General features: G+C 44.5%; 1 protein-coding gene across 1 annotated transcript in view; it reads right to left on the bottom strand.

Moving 5' to 3' along the window:
* Positions 1-18453, bottom strand: part of DNAH1 (dynein axonemal heavy chain 1) — a 66367-nt gene that overhangs the window by 22281 nt on the left and 25633 nt on the right. Inside the window, exons 24-46 of the mRNA XM_063164593.1 lie at positions 17518-17697; positions 16441-16581; positions 15652-15815; positions 15154-15267; positions 14333-14521; positions 13226-13331; positions 12035-12148; positions 11560-11709; positions 10634-10720; positions 10343-10529; positions 10138-10229; positions 9506-9660; positions 7760-7937; positions 7450-7644; positions 6668-6787; positions 5892-6050; positions 5096-5197; positions 3798-3938; positions 3137-3297; positions 2302-2459; positions 1999-2172; positions 1586-1624; positions 323-501 (exon numbers count right to left, since the gene is read on the bottom strand). Coding sequence (XP_063020663.1) covers positions 323-501; positions 1586-1624; positions 1999-2172; positions 2302-2459; positions 3137-3297; positions 3798-3938; positions 5096-5197; positions 5892-6050; positions 6668-6787; positions 7450-7644; positions 7760-7937; positions 9506-9660; positions 10138-10229; positions 10343-10529; positions 10634-10720; positions 11560-11709; positions 12035-12148; positions 13226-13331; positions 14333-14521; positions 15154-15267; positions 15652-15815; positions 16441-16581; positions 17518-17697 — 3285 coding nt within the window. The remainder of the gene's footprint in view (positions 1-322; positions 502-1585; positions 1625-1998; positions 2173-2301; positions 2460-3136; positions 3298-3797; positions 3939-5095; positions 5198-5891; positions 6051-6667; positions 6788-7449; positions 7645-7759; positions 7938-9505; positions 9661-10137; positions 10230-10342; positions 10530-10633; positions 10721-11559; positions 11710-12034; positions 12149-13225; positions 13332-14332; positions 14522-15153; positions 15268-15651; positions 15816-16440; positions 16582-17517; positions 17698-18453) is intronic.

Genomic DNA, 18453 nt, shown 5'->3' with positions numbered 1-18453 from the left:
TCTCTTTCTCCAGGCAGCACTGACAGAACCAGAGGACACAGTCTTAAGCTGTGCCAAGAGAAATATAGGTTGGATATTAGGAAAAAGTTTTTTACAGAAGGAGTGATAAAGTGCTGGAATGGTTTGCCCAGGGAGGTGGTGGAGTCCCAATCCCTGGATGTGTTTAAAAAAACATTGGATGTGGCACTGAGTGCCATGGTTTAATTGAGGTGTTGGGGCATGGGTTGGACTTGATGACCTTTAAAGGTCTCTTCCAACCCTGTGATTCTGTGACTTCTGGTCTTGCCCTGGGTGGCAGGGCTGTGCTGATGGGAAGACTCACCTCAACCTTGCCAGGCTCAGCCATGAGCATGCCCTGGAACACCTTAGAGAGGTCTCTCAGGTTGAAGGTGTAATGTGACTTTGCTGGTGTGGGCAGCAGCTGGGATGTGATGATCGTATACACGGAGATCGTGGCATCGACTAAGGGCTCGTTCAAGTCCTTCACTGCATCTGCTCCCGCTGCAGAGACAGAAGTAGTCAGAGAGGATGTCAAGATGGTAACTCTGGGCTGAGAAGGTCTTTGTGGTGCAGGAAGGTGGCACTAAGGGGCAGAAGGGCTGGCTAGCACTTGGGCAGGAACACACTTTTTTCTGCTTTTTTCTCAGAGACAGTGAGGGACCTGTCCAAGCACCTGCTCCACTGCAGTGCACAGCTGCTAATGGGTTTATCAACTAATGTGAACCAGATTTGGGGGTGGAAGAATGCTTTACAGCCATTCTGTGGTGTGGAGACTTCATGCCCCCCAGGAACAGAGGAGGCACTGCCAGACAGGTAATTGATGCCTACCTGAAATATTCCAGACAGGTTTTCCTTCTCCTTCCTTGCACTCCTGCAGTGAAATCTCAGCTACTTTTAAGCTAGAAGGTGTGAGTGCCCTCTTAGCTACACCCCCTGCAATTCATTATGCTCAGCAAATGCAAAGCCACTGAGGAATAATTTCTTATGCAATAGTCTGGCAAGATTTAAACACAGCTGCCAGTTTTAGAGCATAATTATTTTTTTCTCCCAATGAAGTTTTTTACAAACACTCCTGGAGAAGTAAAACCCTGTGACACCCCAGCATTTTGCACTTTTTTGCATGTTTTCAAAAATCCTTTAATTTCTTTCTAAATCACAGCTAGGTGTTTCAGTGTGCCCCTGAGATCACAGTCAGGTACTGATGCTTCTGCATATTGCAAGCACTCAGAGAGCTCTGCTTTGCTTCTCCCATAGCTGACTATTCTCACTCCTTTCTACTGGCAGATTTGCAGATGAGGGCATATTTGCAAAGATGATCCTCAATTCCCACCCTGTCAAGTATAAGAGGACTCATTTCACTCCAAATGAACCCTTTTTTCATGGTGGCTGTAGCACCATGCTCAGATCCACCCTGCTCAGCTGTCCACAGGCTGCAGCAGATGGAGAGTAACAGAAGGCTCTGCTTCCACAGAAGGCTGTTGTCTGGACAAGTGTCTGTCTGCTGAATGCACAGGTAAGCTGTGCCATGCTGTGCTCACCAGCTCGTTCTGTTTACAGTCCCCCTCCTCTTTCTGCTCTTACTTACGCACTGGATTTCTGTAACTTTTTTCTCCTAGGAGTCCATCTAAAAAAAGACAAAAAAATTAGTTCCAGCTTTACCTGCTGAGGTTAAGAATATCTGCATCACCCATCACAAACAAAATCCTCTTTGAAAGGCCCAGGCTTATAGGATAACATGATGAAACTGTGAAAGGCAAAGCTGAAGTTTGCTGATTTGCACCAGCAGAGTTTGGCCCTGAGACTAAATAGGATATGAACTCTCTGTTTTCTAAGCCTCATAAAACACTTTCCCTAAAGCATCTTTGAGTGACTACTGCAAGTTCCAGCTTTCAACACTTTGATCAGATCATCAATATTAATTGCTCCCCTTCCAAACTCCATTGCCATCAAGGTGACTTTCAACATGAGGAGAAGGTGGCAGTTTTCTGCAGGACTTACCCATCCAGCTGCCAAGAATGGTGGAGAAGATCTTCCTCTTGCTGCCTTCATCCATCTCAGTGAAGGAGAGGTAGTTGAAATGGCGAGTGAGGCGTGGAGTGACAGGATTTCTCCCCCCTCCAGGAGGTCCCATGGCACAGACGAAATTAATATCTACCAGCTTCTTAAAAGTACCTTTGAGAGTGCAAAATCAGGAATGATTTTGTTGTAGCTAAAATCCCTCACCACAGATCTCCAGGGCAGGTACACCTATCTAACAGGCCAGCTCTTGCCAAGAGCTCTGGCCAGGGATGTGCCTCGTACCGATCTGTTTGCGGTCGTACCAGCCGTGGTGGTCCATCCACTGCCGCAGCAGCTCGATGGGAGGCTGGGCTCCAAACTGCTCCAGCATGGGCATGTTCAAATCATCAATAAAAAATATGAAATACCGACCAACTGGAGGCCCATACACTCCCTTCCGCCTGCAAGGACAGAACCCATGTCAGGACACAGGAAAGGTACTTCTAACTCGATTCAAATGGATGATTTTTTTTCTCTGGATGCTTTCTGAGTCAACAGTTTTAGCTATTTTTTACACTTGATACACTCCTTTGTAAGGGCCTTTGCACCAAAAAGATCTGGAGCAATGTTCAAGGCACTGGCTTCTCTCCAAATGAAATTTTGTCTACTTATGCTCAATGCCAAGGAGTAAATGAGTGCAAATAAAAGCAAAGCTTGAGCCCATGAATCTGTTGGAAACTTCAAACCAGTGGCTGACCAGGGAGGTGAAATGGAAGCTGTTTACTGTGGGGAGTGGGATTACGGGTGGGCAGCCGCATTTTCTCCCTTCATCACTTTCTGTAAAGATCCCACACCAGGGTTTGCAAACACCTGTGCTGTGAAATGTAGTATTTCTGGAATAACTAGAATTGGAGCAACTTTTACCGACCCTCGCTAATCCTTCTCACTTCCTTGCCATTATAACAAACTATTATTGGTGCTCACAATCCCAGCTCAAATGTGCTGTGTGTCCTACATGTTATCCACAGCCATCCGTGCTCAGGGCCTCTTCAGGTCTTGGGGTGAAACTAAATAGTCAAGGTGATAGAAACACTGAGCTCAGGGATACTGCCTTTGCACACAGAGAAAGGAATCTTGCCTCTTATCCAGTTTGCTGTCGATGAGATCCTGGGTTTGGTTAGAAGAGGTGCGTGCTGAAAACATCAGGAAGTGGGCGATGTATTTGTTAGGCAAGTTCTTCAAGAGCTTGTCAGCAATTGTGAGAGTCTTCCCTGTGCCAGTGGGACCAATGCAAAGAACCTAGAAGCACAATCAGCAATGCAGCATGATCATAGGCAGCAGCCTGTTTTCCAGAACTCTGACACTGGCTGGAGGAAATGCAGCCAGAAAAGAGGTTACTGCTCTTTTAGACATTTGAAGGTTGGGAGAGGGTGTCTTGGACTTGCTTCTTCAGTAAGGTCAGCTGCCCAACACCAAAATCTCTTGGTGTGGATGGAATCCAACCAGAGAAGTACAAAATGGAACTGTGGGAAACAGGTAAAGAGGGATGGTCATGGGCTATCTAGCAATTGCTGCATTTTGGTTGAACAACTGTGTGTTGATATCCCTTTGGGGTGCTGACATGGTGCCTGGGGACTGAATGGATAACTCTTAGTGCTTAAGAACAGATTTGGTGCAGAGAAATACAAATCCACGGAAGTGGGATATAATCTCAAAGTATTAGGCAGCTGTTAAGTTCTGACTGCACTGGGAGAAGAAGAGATTGAATCAAAAATTCAAAAACAAGGCTGGGCACGTACTGGCTTATAGTTGGTGAGCAGCAGCTCCAGCAGATAGGCCATTCGGACTGTGTTCATTGTGGGCACAATAATGTCACAGAAGTTGGTGTCTGGAACCATGGTGAACGTTGCTGTAGCATCCAGCCACACCTCCCAGTGCACCTGCAAGATTGGAGTCTGCTTAGAGGGGGCATCTATCCCTTCTACGGAAAGGAAAACTATTTCTGCTATTTTCCCTGTCACTGCTCCTTGTGTAATAGCTCAGATTCTGAAGAGAAATTCAGGTTTCCAGCCCCTCTGTTGAGCCTTGCCACCCTTACCTTTCTGTATGGAAATGCTGGGAGTGTTTGACTCGTTACTTTTGGGAGGGACAGAGCCCAAGACTTAGAGATCATTGCCCCAGCAGCAACACATCTGCCCGGCCTTCTGAGAATTGGGATCAAAGCTGGATGGAGAACTTGTGACATCTGCAAGAACAGGAATTCTGTCCATGGCAAAGGGCCAAAGGGGGCTTATCTGGGCTCCTGTCTTCCTGTTCTGTGCCATCACCCATGTCACACTCAGAGGCACATGAGGTTTTCTACTTGTACAAGATATGGATCTCTTGTGCTAGACTGAAGCTGCAGATAAGCCTCCCAGAGGCCACTATACAAATGAGATAGAGCTTCTGCCAGGGCAGTGCTGGAGAATACAGGAGAAATCTGCATTCCTGACCACCCCATGTGGCCTTCCCAAAGAGACCACACTGGTACCTTCTGTTAAGCATCTTACAGTCACGTAGGGTTCTTTGTTTCATTTCAGGAAGGGGAAGCATTTTCCTTGCTTCCTAAATTCCTTTTAGTCCAGAGTCTGATGACTGTCAGTCAAGATGACCCTGACATGCCCTACACTGCTGTCTCTTGTGAAAAAGATGGAATATTTATCTGCCTTGCTGCTATTCCAGACTCTGCTGCACATAGCTCTTCTGCTGCTGTTCACTGCTTTCTAACACAGACAGCTCTATCCATATGAGCTCCTCCCTGTCCTCCAGCAGCCACACCTGTGCCACCCCCCACTTTTCTGAGCACTGACAGAGACACATAGGTCTCAACTGACCAGCTCTCAGCTCAGCTTTGAAAGATCTGGTTCACAGCTCTGAAGGCAAGAAATTGCCTTCTTGATTCAATGAAAATTTTGATTTAAACATACCTGTTTGCTTCCCATAGACCTTTCTTCTTTGCCCTTAATGAGAAAATCCTACCAAATCCTGTAGGACTGTGTCACTTCCTGGTCCCTCCTCCTAAATTACTCAGCTTGGAATTAAAAGTTAAATATTTTACCTCTTTATGGACATCCTCATCATCTTCTTCAGTACTGCTAAGCCCAGCATCATCCAGTTTGTAGTCATAAACCAGTCCTTCTTCTGGGAAGAGTAAGCGGATCTGTGAGAATAAAGCTGTGATGAACCTGGCTGCCACTCAGCTCACTTCACAGGAGGAATTGCACAACTTCAAGGAACACTTTACTAATGGGATGCTACCCAGGCCAGGGGGCTCAGGTCTCTCCCAGAACTTCCAGCTCCAGGGGTCCCAGTGAGAGAGTGGCATACCAGATGCCCACAGGAAGTCCATCCAAAGCCTCCAGGAGTAGCCCCACGTTTCTCTTCACAGAGAAAAGCAAGGCACAATTCTTCCCAAGAATATTTCTGGGATTCACATTCTCTGAACCTCAGAGAAAGAAAACACAACTCTTATCATGTGCTGTGCCTGTGTTTGTGCAAAAGTAGAATGCAATATTAAAGATTGTTTATCCAAAGTGATGGTGTTTTGTTTTCTTGGACTATCAGGGCCAGGAGTGTGTGTGTGTCGGGACTGTCGGGTGACAGTCCCAAGATTCTGTGAAGTGTGAGAGTTGTGTGCAGGGTTGAGTGCTTGGCAGATTCAGTTTTAGATGTATAGAACAATATAGTATAATAAAACAATTAATTAGTCTTTTGATATCAATGGAGTCCTCCTCATCATTCCTCCATTGTCAGGGCCCTCTCAGCATTGCAATATCCAGGCACTCAGCTCTGATCCCCATTCCTCGCTACTAATTTCTCTACAATGAGAGAAGATCTGCTTTTTCTTTACTCACCCTTTCCTTTGACATCTTCTTCCTGAGCCATGAGCTAAAGGCCTCACGACCTTGGGAATCTCCAGTAGCTCCCACACTCCAGATCAAGGCAAATATAAACCAAGGCTCAATCAGCTCACCCATACGAGCCATCTTCTCCCGGGGAATTGTTTTAAGTCCCTTAGAACCAGAGACAAGTAGAAGAAAAATTCTCAGGTATAATTATGGCACACAAACCCCAGACTCTTCTTAATTTGCTCATAATTCTATTCAGCTTCTAGTTTTTCCTAGCCAGTTTTTCAGAGGCCTTGTTAATATATTATGTGGATTAAAATTTGTTGTTTCATTGGTGTACTTGAGAGACTCCCTTTGCTGAACTAACGTCACTCAACAGGAGATGGGAAAAGAATTTAGTCTTAGGTTTTTAATTTGAAAATTGTCCAGCCTTCTTCAATACTAATTCCCAAAGGACCTGCAATCTGAAGTGCATCACTGCTCAGCTCTGATCTCTGCTTTCCCCTCATTCTCCAATTCCCTCTATATAAATAAAAGTGAACCTCTACCCTCCAGCCTGGTAGGCACAGAGCTTATCTTGTGTTCCTTCAGTGGGCAGAGCATAATCCTTCCAGGTTTACCTGTGATTTGCTGGATGCTGTATTACCTTCTGCCACATAGATGAGCTACAGCATGACCTTTCTGCACCAACATCTTGTTCTCTGGTGACTAACCCTTTCCATGACTTAGTGTCCTTAAGAGTTACAGACACAAGGAACAGTGATAGAGGTAGGAAAATCTACCTTGATGGGAATGAAAGGCTGATACAAACATTCCAAGAGCACGAGGAGACTCATTGTGAGGTTACCATCTGTAGAAGTAATTATCTCCTTCACAGAGCTTCGTAAAAAGTCGATGGACTCCTGGAAAGACAGGCAGGGACAGCTCAGTATCACAATCCAGCACAGCTGTCTTTGGTTTTACCTGCTTGTTCACCTCCATCATGTTATGTTTAGCAGGGAGACTCTGACTGAGAATGCTGTTTCCAACTGCATCCCAAGTACCACCATTTTTTACTGGAGAAAAGCAAGACAAGCCCCTTGGTTCAGTCTCAACACCAAGAAACCTCTGGGCCTCCCTTTTGCTTCTATGCAACAGTTACATGCATCTTGTGCTATCGCTGCTGTTAAATGGTTTGCTCCCTTTAGAGCCTTCCTTTGTAGCTCCAGGTTCTTCATTAAAATAATGGCTTATCAGCAGAGTAAAAATAACAAGACTTGTTTGTACAACCTTCTCCCTGGAGGGACTCCACTCTAAGCTAGTGAACTGCACTAGGGATGATTTTGTCCAGAAGATAATTTTAAAATGAAATAAAACCAACTACAATGACCAATAAGACTTAGTCACATCTACAGAGATCAGTGAGTAACCTGTATTAAAGCCACAAAATACACAGAGAAGTTTCCATGATAGATATTATGGTAGGAAATGTTCCCACAATGTCATTTAAATCCAGGCCTTGACATGTCTGGACTGGTTGATGATCAAGATGACATGGAAAGGCTGGAACAGAAGAGAAGCTCACCTGGAGGAATCTCCTGAAGAGAGATGCCAGCTGGGGTGCGAAGCGTTGCATGACTTCTGGCACATTTTTCAGCCAGCATTCAGTGAAAGGGTCTAGCCCCAAAATGCTGGGTTCCAGGTAAACCATACCACAGCGGGAGACTGTAGCAGGGGAAGCAACAGCCAAATCCTGGACTTCAAACATCATGGTCATGCCCTAGAAATTAGAAAAGAAAAGAAAGCATAAAGACCTGCTCAGTTTTGATACGTATTTCAGTGCAGGGAGGAAGGAGTACAGACTACATGCAGCAAAAGTGGGAGGGATGAGTTACCTCTGTCATCTTGATGATTTCCCCTGAGCTGAGGCACAGCTTCTTATTGTCATCAAGTACTGTGTTCATGTTCTCAATCCACAAAGCATCCACTGGCCCATCAAACATGTACCACTTCTTGCTGGAGTCATTGGCCACGGTTCCCCGACGCATGAGTGTGGAGAAGATCCCGTCTGTCCTGAAAGGCAGCAGGAAGGCAGGGCTTGGCCCATTCTGGTTTTGCTGAAATAAATGGCAAAGTTCCCTCCACAAAAGGCAATCTTATCCTGCTTCATATGTCTCTCTTATCCATGAGCTGCAGAAAGGTGCACCTCATTCTTTTTTTTACTGAGACACATCTCAGCCTGAGTGACATCACAAAACAACTTCTTTGGGCATCAGGATCTGGAATTCATTTAACTATAAGATGTCAAGCTTCCCTTTAACATCTATGTCCTCAGTGAAGAATAAAGAGGCCTTGCTAGCATCCAGTTCAGGTTACAGGCAGATCATCTGCTCTCTGGAGGTGCCTCTTTTTTTCTCAAGGTTAAAAGGATAAATCCAGGCTAAAGAGCATGACCCTACCCTCTTTATAACTGAAGTTCCCCATCCTCAGCTGCCTGTGAACCCGGGTGATGCTGGAGCTGGTGACCAGGAGAGCAGACACAAGGAATGCTGGCTGTTGACAGCAAGAATTTAATCTGTACATGGAAACCTTGAGCACAGTTTCCATTCAGACCCTGGACTCAACTCCTGCTATTAAATAATTATTTGTTATTTTTATAGTACTAGTGAATTCCAGGGTATTGTTATTGAGATCAAGGGAAAACAGTCTGTTCTAAAGCTCAGCTGATTAAAGCAGATGGATTTGTCTGTAAATATATTTTACACAATTGCTGTATTTTCTTTTTTGTCACATTGACATGCCCATGTAGAGTCACATCATAAATAAACTGTTGAGCTTAATTGGAGCTCCTATAAAATGTCCTTCAGCAAATATGTACCACATCCTAAGCTGGGAAGCTCTGGTCACAGAATCAGTAATGTTTAATGGCTTGCACTTTTCCTAGAGGTAGTTAGTTTTATATATGTTTAATTTCCCTCATTTTACAGAACATAGTTATTAGTTTTGCCCTGAGACAAGTGCTGGCTGACAGGGCCAAAGGGAGATTCACACTACTTCTCACATCCTAGCTTATGGATAAAGTGAGCTGCAAAGTCAACCTCGGGTCACATATGGAAACACAAGCAGTAGGACCTGACTATAAAGAGGCCAAGTGGGCTATTGGTTCTTGTTCCCAAACCATGTAAGCAAGCAGAAGCCCTGGCAACAGCAATGAAATTTCTCTTTATGTCTCAAAGTCATTCCTCATCACTCAAGGATACCAGAGTATTTATACAGAACAATTCAAGTGCGCAGTACGGAGGTCACTTTTCATCAGAAGCAAAGCAAGTTCTTTTAAGCTGCTGTATCTTAGGAGCAGGGGCATGTGCTCCAAAGCTATTGAATTATTGTTCTGCAGTTAATGCTGCGAGCTGAGCTGCAGGAACTGTCTGGGCATGTGCTGGCAGTCGGGCCAAGTGTACAATGAGGGATGTCAGCTTAAATCGCCGTGACTGGCTATTGTAGCTTGGTGGGGATAAGGACTTGATCTCTTCTGGTTTTGTGCCACCACCCCAAACGGTTCTCAGCCTTGGAGAGAAGACGCTCAAGACCAGAAAAGTGTTTTCTGTCTGGAAGAAAGGAAAGAAGGTTTTGTACTTTACCATTCATGCGTTAGCAAGTTGAACTCTCCATAAAGCTGGCCCATTGTGATGGATTTGGGATTCAGTACAAAGTAGCGGACTTCTTCGTAAGTCCCACCACTGGCTGCAGGCTGACCTTTCAGTGATGTCATTGCAGCTGCCAGGACTTCATAACTCTGCAAAAGCAGGACAGCCAGAGACTTAACTGCCATGGCTCCAGAGCAACAAAGCCACTTGCTCTTACAGCAACTGCATTCAAATGCAGTGAGAAAAGACACATAGTGAAGGGTATCATAGTATGGAGACCCTTGACTGAAATAAAAGCACAGAAATTAGGCACTCCATATGCAGTGGAGGAGGAAGTTAGATCTGTGGAAGAGGCCTAAAGCACCTAGAGAGGTCAAAGTATGTCTCAACCTTAGAAAGAACTAATGAGCAGAACTAATGAGCCTCAGTCTAATCTCACAGCTCAAAAGCGAACCAGTAATATACCTCCCCATGGCTATAAATTATTACTAACAGGCAGCATCTTTGTGTCCTGACTTCTATCTGAGAGAAGCTTTAAATGCCAGTATGGGTCTTCTGTGAAACAACCCACTGCATCACTAGGTAGGTGATGGTTTGCTGGGGCCAGCACAGTGTCTCACCCATACCTTTGTCTTCCCAGAACCTGTTGGTCCCACCAGCATCAGGCCGTGACGAACTACGGTGGTCTCGTACAGCTGGATGCATTTAATCACAAAACCTGTACAGGAAGATGATGCAGAGTGGGCCTGGGCACACACCTCTTTCCTAGGGCAGCATGCTGGACTAAAAGCCCAGGTCCAGAGGGAGCTTGTGGAGAGCCTTTCTCCTCACCATCAACATCCTTCAGATTTGCCTGGATGCAGGATTTGCGGATGGCCTCTTCCAGGATGCCATAATCAACAGGTGTTTCTTTGATATTAGGAAACAAATCTGAGACAATACCATTGAAGAGCTTGAGGTCATCCTGCAGGAATTTGGGTACATTGGCATCCCTAATAGCTCGCAGGCAGATCAGCTCCTGCAAGGATTTGAGAATTCAGGACTTCAGAGATCTTTCCTCTAGTATGAGGCTGCAGAAAAGGCTCCATAATCTATGTCAGTGTGAAATACAAGCATGTTTACCTCATCCATATCAGGATTCTCTCTTTTGAGATTGCCAGCTGTTGAGATGACGGTCTTCACAGCTCTCATCCCAAAGTCATAGTGATCCTGAAAAAGGCACAGAGGAAATAGTATCATCAGACAGAGGAGCACCATCTTAAAAAGTAAACTTAGGCATGCACTCAGCTAACAGTTAAGAAAAGAAAAATGACATGCCTTCAGAACAATTCCTCCTTCATCCAACCCTATTCTCAGTATCCTTCAGCCAACTAATTAGTCCTCAGCTGTACAGTCTATGAATGAGGAAGATGAGAAGAAGTACACAATGAAAAATCCTAGATGGAAGGAAAAGCAGGCAGGGCTGTTTATCTAAACTGTCCTGTTATTGTAATCCTAAATAGGATTTAAGGTGAATCCAAGTCTAGCCACAAGAGCAGAAATGAGGGAGGGAGGAAGGCAGGCAGGCAGGCGAAGGAAGGAAGGAAGGAAGGAAGGAAGGAAGGAAGGAAGGAAGGAAGGAAGGAAGGAAGGAAGGAAGGAAGGAAGGAAGGAAGGAAGGAAGGAAGGAAGGAAGGAAGGAAGGAAGGAAGGAAGGAAGGAAGGAAGGAAGGAAGGAAGGAAGGAAGGAAGGAAGGAAGGAAGGAAGGAAGGAAGGAAGGAAGGAAGGAAGGAAGGAAGGAAGGAAGGAAGGAAGGAAGGAAGGAAGGAAGGAAGGGAAAGGAAGGGAAAGGAAGGGAAAGGAAGGGAAAGGAAGGGAAAGGAAGGGAAAGGAAGGGAAAGGAAGGGAAAGGAAGGGAAAGGAAGGGAAAGGAAGGGAAAGGAAGGGTGTAGTGACCTTTCTGAGATATGTTATCAAGGCACAAGGCACCAAGAAAACCTGGATACTTCATGCCTAGGCTGGGAAAGTCTCACATTTCAAAAACAATCTTGGACATTAAGGCATCTACCTGGGAACTGAGCTGTTCTGACAATAGTTTGAATGTTGTGGTGATCTTCTTTGCAAGGACTTTGGCTTCATTAAACCCAAAGGAGTAGAGTGAGATCTCAGCAATCATGGAGTAATCTGGGACCATCATAGCCACAGGACGAAAGAGAGCCTGGAACACACAGATCCAACACAATGTTCAAACCACTGCCGTTTCTTGTTTTTTTCCCCAGCAAACTGAAAAGGCTGAGTATCCATTCCAGACTGTCTAGAGGACACAAGATTAGTGTGCCTGGCAGCTGTCACTGCAGCATCCCTGCAGACTGCATCTGAACAGTGCAATTTCCTTACACGTGGTTCAAATCTCAAAGTGATCCTGGAGACTCTCCAGAAGCATCACACCCTAACTCTTGTCATGGACACACTGGTGGGTCCAGTTAGCACCCAGCACCTTTATTGCCCCTCTTCTCTCTGTCTGTGCAGCCTGCCCTCTTTACCTTCAGGTTATCGGGCAGCTCCGTGCGCCCAGCGTACCCTGGGTTCATTGTGACGAACACTGCACAGGATGGCATCAGTGGGATCTCTGTGCCTTCAAATATGAAGGTTTCCACCTGGAAAATTAAAAATATGATCATCCTTGAAGAACAGAGTCTGACCTGCAAACTAAATAGTGTAACAGAATCTTCCAAGAGGAGAACAATAGCTTTTAGTTGTTAAATTATAAAGCACAAACACACACAGCTGCCCACAACAGTAGTGACTCAATCTGGTCCCATTGCAGGAAGCCAGTATTACCAGCAATATTTTTCCCTGTATACAAGACTGGGCTTGTGGAAGATTTACTGATAGGTTAAAATTTTCCTTTTTTTTCCTTTAAACTCTTGAACAGACTTCTATCCCTTCAGCTGTAAACAAACATCTTTCCATTTATTTTGCACTAGAGATCAGACCTGAATTAATTCATGGCAAAGAGGGCAAAGAGAAACCTAAATCCTTTTTAAAGCTGTGTAGGTAGTAATTTCAGATGGGGGATAAAGTAATGCAGAAGAATTTACAGAGAGCAAGTTTCTAATTCCAAGCCAAAGTCAAGGAGATTCAGGTCTTAACCCTTCTGGGCCTCCAGAGAACAAAGCAGAGGCTGGCTGCTAGAATGGCTGACAGCTGAATCTCCATTAAAACCAACAGTTCACAACAATTCACTTTACAATGCAACTCTGTGTGCACCAATATGGGTTTTTCTATATATACTGGGTTTTGTGAATCCACCAAAGCTTGGTTAACACATTTAGACAAATTTGGTGCTGAGCAACTCATGTCAGAACACTGACTGCCTTTATCACAGCTCCAATTTTGATCAGCTCAGTGGATCTGTATCAGAGCGTCTCCCACACCAAAGCCTGATGGCACTACAGCTCAAGCTGAGAGGTACTTCAGCCTGTGAGAGTGTGGGCAACTCTGGCAGCACAGACTAAGGTGAAGTTAAAAATTCCCCTGAGGATGTTGACTGTAATGGACTGATGTGATGTGCCATAGTTAGGACACTGTTCAAACCTCTCCTCAAGGATGTCTGTTAAGGGTTGCCCCTGAGAAGTGAAGCTTGAAGGTGTGTGTAGAGACAAGGACTTGCCTGAACTAGCTCAAGTGGAGATTTTTTTGCCTGACTTTGCATCCACATGTGCCTTACATACCCTCTGCTGCTGTGCTTTCTGGATGGTTGTGATCTGCTGGGCCACCACCGACAGCACCTCGATGTCGATGCGGTTGAACTCATCGAAGCAAGCCCAGGCACCAGCGCTGGGCAGGGAAGGAATAATGGAGGGAGTCAGGAACACCACCAAGGGGCAAACTTGCAGTCAAAATTTCTAAAAGTTATATATCCACATACTGGGTGGGCATAACAGAGACTGGAAGTGAACACAAAAGGGCCCTGATGTCCCATGGCAAACAGTGACACAGCCACTGTGTCCTGGCTCAGGGGACACCCCAGCTGTGCATGTGATGAGAGCCCATGGCAGTATCCAATCCTGGAGCCTGGGACAAATTCTCCATGTTACACATTTGAGCTTTAAAGAGATGTCATGTTGAATTCCTGGTTGGTACCTGAGCTGTAAGTGCAGCACATACAGTTTAGACAACACTTACGTACATTTTTCAGAATTCGGAAAACTATATATAAAGCTGGAAGCATGCATATGAGGAAGGTGATCTTCCCACAAGGCATGGCTTAAGAAAGAAGTTAAATTACTTACAAAGAAAACATCTGAGAAAAGAATATCAGCTTTTGTTGGACTAACTAATTCAGATTCACCAGTGTGCAACAGACTAATTGGACCAGCTCTGTTTGAAATGTAGAGAAGAGAGAAGCCTCTCTGAGAGGATCCCTCAGGGCTTAGAGCAGTCTCTCTTGGCTGCTCAATTCTGAATACTCTCAGCAGATTCTCTTCTTCTTAAGATTAAGCAGCTTGTGGGCTGAATCTCAGTCCAACATGGATGATATTAAAATAAAGGCCAAAGCTGCAAACATTTGCACAGGTGGATTAGTGCATTGTGGATTAGTGCAAAGCATTTTAATTTTACCTTAAACGAACAAGGATCTCTTTTTATCTCTTTTTTTTTTTATAATTGGATCAACTGTTCCTCCTTTCTGGCTGGAATTTTGTAACCTTGCTCATTCTGGAAGTTAGTAACCCCCTTGGCTAGGGCTTTTTTTTGTTCTTTTGGGCTACTATGAAAAATACCCACCAATTCCCAGTGTGCAGCATCCCTCAATAATGACACTCAGCATTTCACTGTACCTGGCTAGTCCCTTAAAAAACTTGCCCATTGCCATAAAGTCAAGTTGGTCAGAGCAGTTGAACACTACAGTTTGGATTGCCAGTGCTTTGCCCAGGTCTTTTGTTGTTTCTGTTTTGCCTGTTCCTGCTGGTCCTGCAGGTGCTCCTCCAAATTTCAGGTGCAGAGCTCCTGTAAGTGTCAGATAACACCTACAACAAAGCAGAGGCCAGATGACAAAAAAAAAGCATTTGTACTTCTGATTTCAGCAAGGAGACATATGATCTATACAGCTGGAGACAAGGAGGAATCCATCATTCATTACTCTACAAAACTGCTTAGATATGCAGCATTCTGCAAAGGAGTTAGAGCTATGTGGCCTTGATTAGTATTCATGGGGGGCCTGCATGGATAAATCCTTCTGCCACTGGCTACAAATTCATTCTGCAGAAAAAAGACAGTTACAAAAGGGTAAAACTATTATTTCTGCTGCATATTCTAGAGCACTAGCTGGTTTCTAGAAGAGCTCCTTAGCTATCAGGTGGGCATTTTATATGAGAGCACTACATTAAGAATTAGGAGAGTGGAAGCAATCAGTCTGAGCACTGCCCACTCGGAATACAGTAGCAACCAATGCCAGGGTGCTCCTGTGCACTTGTCTCAAGTAGTCCTTTACTGTACAAATGGATTCTATTTACATACATCAAGATGTAGGACCTGAATGGTCAGATCCTTGGTTTAATCCTCTTCATCCAGAACAAAAAAAAAAAAAAAAAAAAAAGAAAAAAAAAAAAAGAAAAGAGAAAAAAAGGTGCATTTGTTACCCAGAAATCAATGTCTTTACCTGTCAGTGAGGGGTGTGATAACCAGACGGCCAGTGTTGCCCAGATACTCATAGCCGTAGATAAACTCAGCATTGACTGCTCTGATGTACAGGTCTCCTCTGGTCCAGTAGTATCTAATGGTGAGTGAACATGGCATCAGAAAGACAAACAGTGCCTGGCAGACAAAGCAGCAGCTCACAAGATTACAGCCTGCAGGTTTGGAGACCTGATTGTCAAGGGATTTCCCTCTCGAGAGCAGAAAGGATAAAGTAGCACAACAGGGTGGACAGAAGTTCTCACAGGACCTGGGATCAAGCTTTGCACCCCTTGGGCAACAGCACAGCCTTTCACAGTCAAACATCATGGTATGGGTTAGTTCCTATTGCCAAAGAGGATGCCATCAAAGCTAGATCTGTCTCATACTCCCGCTTCCATTTGCCATGGACACAACTGATGGGTAAGGAGAATGGAGACTGGCCAGGGAAGCCAGATGAGATTCAACAGCTGTGCTCTCTAACCTGAGCTGGGAGATCCACTCAAAATCGTTCATGCTCGTTACATTCTCCTCAATCAGCCTTGCTGCAACGTCCTTGGCATGCACCTCGATGACAATGAGAGCTGACAGCACTGCTCTCTGCATCTTGGACAGCTTCCCACGGACCAGGCCTACCAAATCTCCCAGCTGGGAACAAAAGGAAAGTACCCTGAAGCCATGCACTCTGTACCAACACAATGCAATCAAACTCAGGGCATGCTGAGCCTCAGATCATACGCTGTGCTCAGGCTACTTCTGCCTCTTCTCTTTTTACAAGTACAAATGGTTGCTCAGAAAGCAAATATTACTCAGGGCTGGCTCAGAGCTGAGTTTTGCCTACAGCATTACCATGTTCAGGTGAAAAGAATGAGTTAGAGCCAGTATGAAGTCCAGAGCTAATAACTCTCAGGTATTAGGTGTGATTAGATGCACAGAACTGATATGAAGGATGCAGTTTCCTCCACTGTTCAACACTACAGTTCTTTGCCTTTTGCTTCCTGGGTAATCCTGGAGAAGTTATCTTTCACCTTGTTATAGTGTTCAGGTGGTGATCACATTATCAATCCTGTATATTTTTTGAGGTTTATTATGACAAATACCCTAATAATTAAGAAGACAACCTGTTTTATCACTTTTTTTGAACAGTCCTATGCAAAACTGTGTCTCTGTTTCCCCACCAGTATTGTCCTGGCTTTATTTATAACTTGTCTGAGGTCTGATGACTGAAAAGCCTCCACCTGGCAAAACCTCACCCTTACATTCATTTTCATACCTGAGCACTCAGCTGTGGGTAAAGCCTGCTGGATAAATCTCCAGCCTCCAGAGCTTCAGACACTTCCTTTGTCCAGAAAATCTGGCAGCCAGCAATGACCACTTGGCCAGGCCATTCCAAGACCCATTTGGTACGTGGAGTCTTAAAAAAGAAAACAAAATTAGGTGTGAGAAAGGGGGAAAAAAAGGTGCTAAGACTATTTATTTATTTATTTATTTATTTCTATGTCCTCTTGCTCCAAGAGGCATGCTTAACAAATCAGCACTGAATTCTTGTGTAAGAGGCCTTCCTTTTCATTCCCTTCCTCTTGCTGTGAAGAAATCACCTTCAGGCACCAGGTACAGCAGGTACCTTCTCTCCACTATGCCACTTGCAGTAACCAGTTACAAGTAGCCATTAGCAGGTGAAGAGCAGGAATCTGTGAGACCCAAAAGTATGTTTCCCCTCCTCTGGCCTATTCTAACTTTCAAATTTTCAGTCTGAATAAGAAAGAGTAACAGAAACATCTGAGGCCTCTATTTTTCAGCCTTTCTGAAAAATAGATTAGAAATAGATTACCTAGATTAAAAATTTCAATTTTACACCAGCATAACTTTTATACAGAAACCAGAGCCATGATGCATCCCCTATGCACCGACTGAAACCAACAGTTCATGTGCCTTGATTACTTTTACCAGCCCTTAGCACACTGTGTGAGACATGAGAGCTGAAGTAGAAGATCCTTTCAAAGAGGAAGTAGTCTGGAGAGATGAATAGATATGGGGTTCATACAGGGTTGTTACATGCTGTAGGAAAGCTGTGAGGGAGTGTGCAGGGTTTGCATTCTGCTAAACCATCAGCTTTTTGCCCAGCTGCCCATTCTGCACTTACAGTCACACAAATGTATTAAAGGCTGTGTTTTGAAAGTGGAATAGAATAGAATAGAATAGAATAGAATAGAATAGAATAGAATAGAATAGAATAGAATAGAATAGAATAGATCAGATCCCAAGTTCATCAGCCCCACCTCTGGTGACCTCCATGGCAAGCCTGGAACCAACACATCAGAGACCTGGCAGTCTATGATAAAACTCTTACCTCTGGATAAACACCAATTGATTTTTCTATGTTGTCCCGAACACTGGCCCTCATGGTTTTCTCCACTTCCACCAGCCAGTCCTCCACATTCTCAGTAGGAATGATGGCAGAAGACAGCTTCACCTCTTCTCCTTCACCAGAGTACATGTGTGTGATCTGTAGGTCTTCCTGGAATTTCAGCTAATGGAAGAAGCACAACAGGAGATATGAGTGAAGGATTTCTTTTCTATGCCTGCCTTCCTGCCCCTGGGGGACAGCCAGCCTACACCAGTGTTTGCTCATTATAAACCTGGTGCCAAACTTGGTTGCCAGTAGTGATAATAAAGTGTGAGACAGACGTGCAAAATGACCTCTCCAAATAACGGAAAACGATTGTATGAAAACAAGAGATTCACATTGCTGGTGTGACTTGAGTGAAGCAAATCAAATTATAGGTAGGATGAACATTTCTCATTGCCTGTCTAGGATTCAGACCCTTGACTCCTGCTCAATTCTGTAGATTCAAACAATTTCCCTTGATGTCACAGTGCCTGGTTTTAAGAGTAAAATTTTAACAGCTTCTCTGGTGCCCCAGCATATCACTGAAAGTCCCCTTATTTATTCCAATGGCTTTGCACCATGTTTCCAGTTCAATTTCCTTTCTATTTTTCCAAACTAATGACTAGGAGATTGGTTTTACTGTCTGAGTATTGTGGTGGTTTGAGCTGTGACTAGCTATGGACTCTGAAGTCTATTAGGAATAACAAAGAGGAAAAATAGCTAGGTAACTCCAGCTCCTAAGTAGGGATGAAGGCAGAAACTTAATTCAGCTCAGGCTTGTTCAGTCCTTGTCCCTTCTGGGGGTGTCAGCAGTAGTGGGATTCAATCCTAACAAGGTGCCTGTGAGTAGAAAGCTAAGTCAGAGCAATTTCTCCTGGCCTTCACAGTGAGATGGAC

Source organism: Melospiza melodia, chromosome 10 (genome assembly GCF_035770615.1).
Source record: "Melospiza melodia melodia isolate bMelMel2 chromosome 10, bMelMel2.pri, whole genome shotgun sequence".
Lineage (NCBI taxonomy): Eukaryota > Metazoa > Chordata > Aves > Passeriformes > Passerellidae > Melospiza > Melospiza melodia.
Note: the sequence above shows the minus strand (reverse complement) of the source record. Positions and strands in the feature narration are given on the sequence as shown.